Source organism: Malurus melanocephalus, unplaced genomic scaffold, assembly GCF_030028575.1.
Source record: "Malurus melanocephalus ecotype Western Australia unplaced genomic scaffold, MMel_1.1 scaffold_710, whole genome shotgun sequence".
Classification (NCBI taxonomy): domain Eukaryota; kingdom Metazoa; phylum Chordata; class Aves; order Passeriformes; family Maluridae; genus Malurus; species Malurus melanocephalus.
In genome coordinates, this window is record NW_026623942.1 from 215,670 (window position 1) to 218,613 (window position 2,944).

At 47.6% G+C, this 2,944-nt stretch overlaps 1 protein-coding gene across 1 annotated transcript in view; it reads left to right on the plus strand.

Annotated features, from left to right (window-relative positions):
- Positions 1–761: 761 nt before the first annotated feature.
- IL17C (interleukin 17C) overlaps positions 762–2,944 on the plus strand; it is a 5,981-nt gene continuing 3,798 nt past the window's right edge. The window contains exon 1 of the mRNA XM_057384463.1: positions 762–966. Coding sequence (XP_057240446.1) covers positions 964–966 — 3 coding nt within the window. The 5' untranslated portion in view covers positions 762–963. The remainder of the gene's footprint in view (positions 967–2,944) is intronic.

The window sequence follows — 2,944 nt, forward strand, 5'->3', positions numbered from 1 at the left end:
GGTTTTGGGGTGATACCTTTGGGGGTTTTGGGGTGATATCTTTTGGGATTTTTGGGGTGATACCTTTTGGGATTTTTGGGGCATCCGTTCCGTGGAGCTGGAAAAACCGCTCTCTTTTCTGGGGGAGCACCCAGTGTGAAACCARTACCCCACTGGTGTGTTACTGGGGGGCTCTGCAGCCTCTGCCCTGYCTGGCATCATTGGGGGTCCCTCTGCTAAATTCCCCTAATTTAGGGAATGATGTTTGGGGGGCCCTGAGTGTCCCAAGCTCCTTGTTCCCAGTATGGAACCAGTATCCTACTGATGTTGTGGTATCATCTGAGGGCATCCCTCTCATTTCAGGAACAGCTTTTGGGATCCTTGCAGTTCCCCATCCCCGAGATTTCCCATCCCTGGGATTTCCCATCCTCCAGCCCCGCTCCTCATTCCCAGTATCAAACCAGTGTCCCACAGGTCACCGAGCCACCCCGGAGCAAGGAGCAGCAGCGGGGGTTAATGGCAGCCCTTCTGCCCTTCCCAGGGTTGCCCAATTTGGGATTTCTGCCCGGGAATGCGATGGTGATCTCACAGGCGCTGGTGACGAAATAGGGCACGGCCTTGGGGGATGCCCGTCCCGTGTCACCGGGTCAGCCCTGGACACCCCTTCCCACCTCCTCCGAAATTGTGGAGGTGTCAGGCTCCCGTATTCCCGGCTGGCACACGTGGAGAGGAGAAGGAAGTGGCGGCYCGCGGGGAGGAGGAAGGAACCTGGAGCTGGAGTTTCCAGGTGTGTGCACATCACCTGCCCGGCCCTATAAAAAGGCGGCGGCGGCGGCGGCGCTGCCACTCGGCCGCCTCATCCCTGGGGCTGCACTTCCCAAAGAACCCCCCAAAAAAAAACTTTGGCGTGTTTTCTCCCCGTATCTGAGCGTGTTSCCCGCCCTCCCCTCCCAAATTTTGGCGTGGTCCCTCGACACCTGGCTGATGGTAACGCGGGGTTTGGGGGGGCTATTGGGGGATATTGGGGGTGCTGGGGAGGGGAAGGTGCGAGGCTGGGAAAGCTGCTGGGAGGGGGTGTGGGGGCGTGTGTGTGTTTGACATTCCATGTGCAGGGTTCTGAGTGTGTGTTTGTGTGTGTGTGACATGTCAGGTGCAGGGTTCTGTGTGTGTTTTATATGTTACACGCCATGTACAGGGTTCTGTGTGTGTGTTTGTGTGTGTTTGACATTCCATGTGCAGGGTTCTGTGTGTGTTTTATGTGTGTGTGACATTCCATGTGCAGGGTTCTGTGTGTGTTTTATATGTTACATGCCATGTGCAGGGTTCTATGTGTGTTTGTGTGTGTTTGACATGTCAGGTGCAGGGTTCTGTGTGTGTTTTAGGTGTGTGACCTGCCATGTGCAGGGTTTTCTCTGTGTTTTATATGTTACATGCCATGTGCAGGGTTCTGTGTGTGTATTTTGTATGTTACATGCCATGTGCAGGGTTTTCTCTGTGTTTTATGTGTGTGTCACATGCCATGTGCAGGATTTTCTCTGTTTTATGTATGACCTGCCATGTGCAAGGTTCTGTATGTGTGTTTTATATGTTACATGCCATGTGCAGGGTTTTCTCTGTATTTTATGTGTGTGTTACATGCCATGTGCACACCTCTGTGTGTTTATTATATGTTTGTGTGTTTGTGTCTGTGCATGTGTTACACACCATGATCAGGGCTCTGTACATGTGTTTNTGTATGTGTTTTATATGTTACATGCCATGTGTAGGGTTCTACATGTGTGTTTGTGTGTGTGACATTCCGTGTGCAGGGTTCTGTGTGTGTTTTATGTGTGATATGTCATGTGCAGGGTTCTGTGTGTGTGCTTGTGTGTGTTTAACATGTCATGTGCAGGGTTCTGAGTGTGTGTTTGTGTATGTGTGACATTCCATGTGCAGGGTTCTATGTGTGGGTTTTATGTGTGATATGCCATGTGCAGGGTTCTGTGTGTGTTTTATATGTTACATGCCATGTGCAGGGTTCTATGTGTGTTTGTGTATGTTTGACATGTCAGGTGCAGGGTTCTGTGTGTGTTTGACATGTCAGGTGCAGGGTTCTGTGTGTGTGTTTTATATGTTACACGCCATGTACAGGGTTCTGTGTGTGTGTTTTAGGTGTGTGACCTGCCATGTGCAGGGTTTTCTCTGTGTTTTATATGTTACATGCCATGTGCAGGGTTCTGTGTGTGTATTTTATATGTTACATGCCATGTGCAGGGTTTTCTCTGTGTTTTATGTGTGTTACATTCCATGTGCACATCTCTGTGTGTGTTTATTATATGTTTGTGTCTGTGCATGTGTTACACACCATGATCAGGGCTCTGTACATGTGTTTATTACATGTGTGTTAATTTTATGTCTTGCATGCCATGTGCAGGGCTCTGTGCGTGTATTTGTGTGTATTTTACACACCATGTGCAGGGCTCTCTGTGTGTGTTTATTATGTGTGTAAATGTGTTTATTATATGTGTAACATGCCATGTGCAGGGCTCTGTGCGTGTATCTGTGTGTATTTTACACACCATGTGCAGGGCTCTCTGTGTGTGTTTATTATGTGTGTTAATGTCTTTATTATATGTGTAATATGGCTTCTGTGAGTGTGTGATTTTATATCTGTGTGTTTATCTGTCTACATATGTGTCTGTGTGTTTCTATGTGTATTTACGTGTGTGTGTGTGTTTCTGTGTGCATTTCTGTGTCTTGGTTAATATCTGTGTATCTCTGTGTGTTTCTGTGGGTGTTTCTGTGTCTGGGGGTTTGTATCTGGGTATTTATATCTCTGTATTTCTGTGTATTTCTGTGTCTCTCTGTGTATTTCTGTGTCTATTTGTGTGTTTTTGTGGGTATTTATGTGTGGAGGTTTATATCTGGGTATTCATATCTGTGTGTTTCTGTGTCTATTTGTGTGTTTCTGTGTGTATTTATGTGT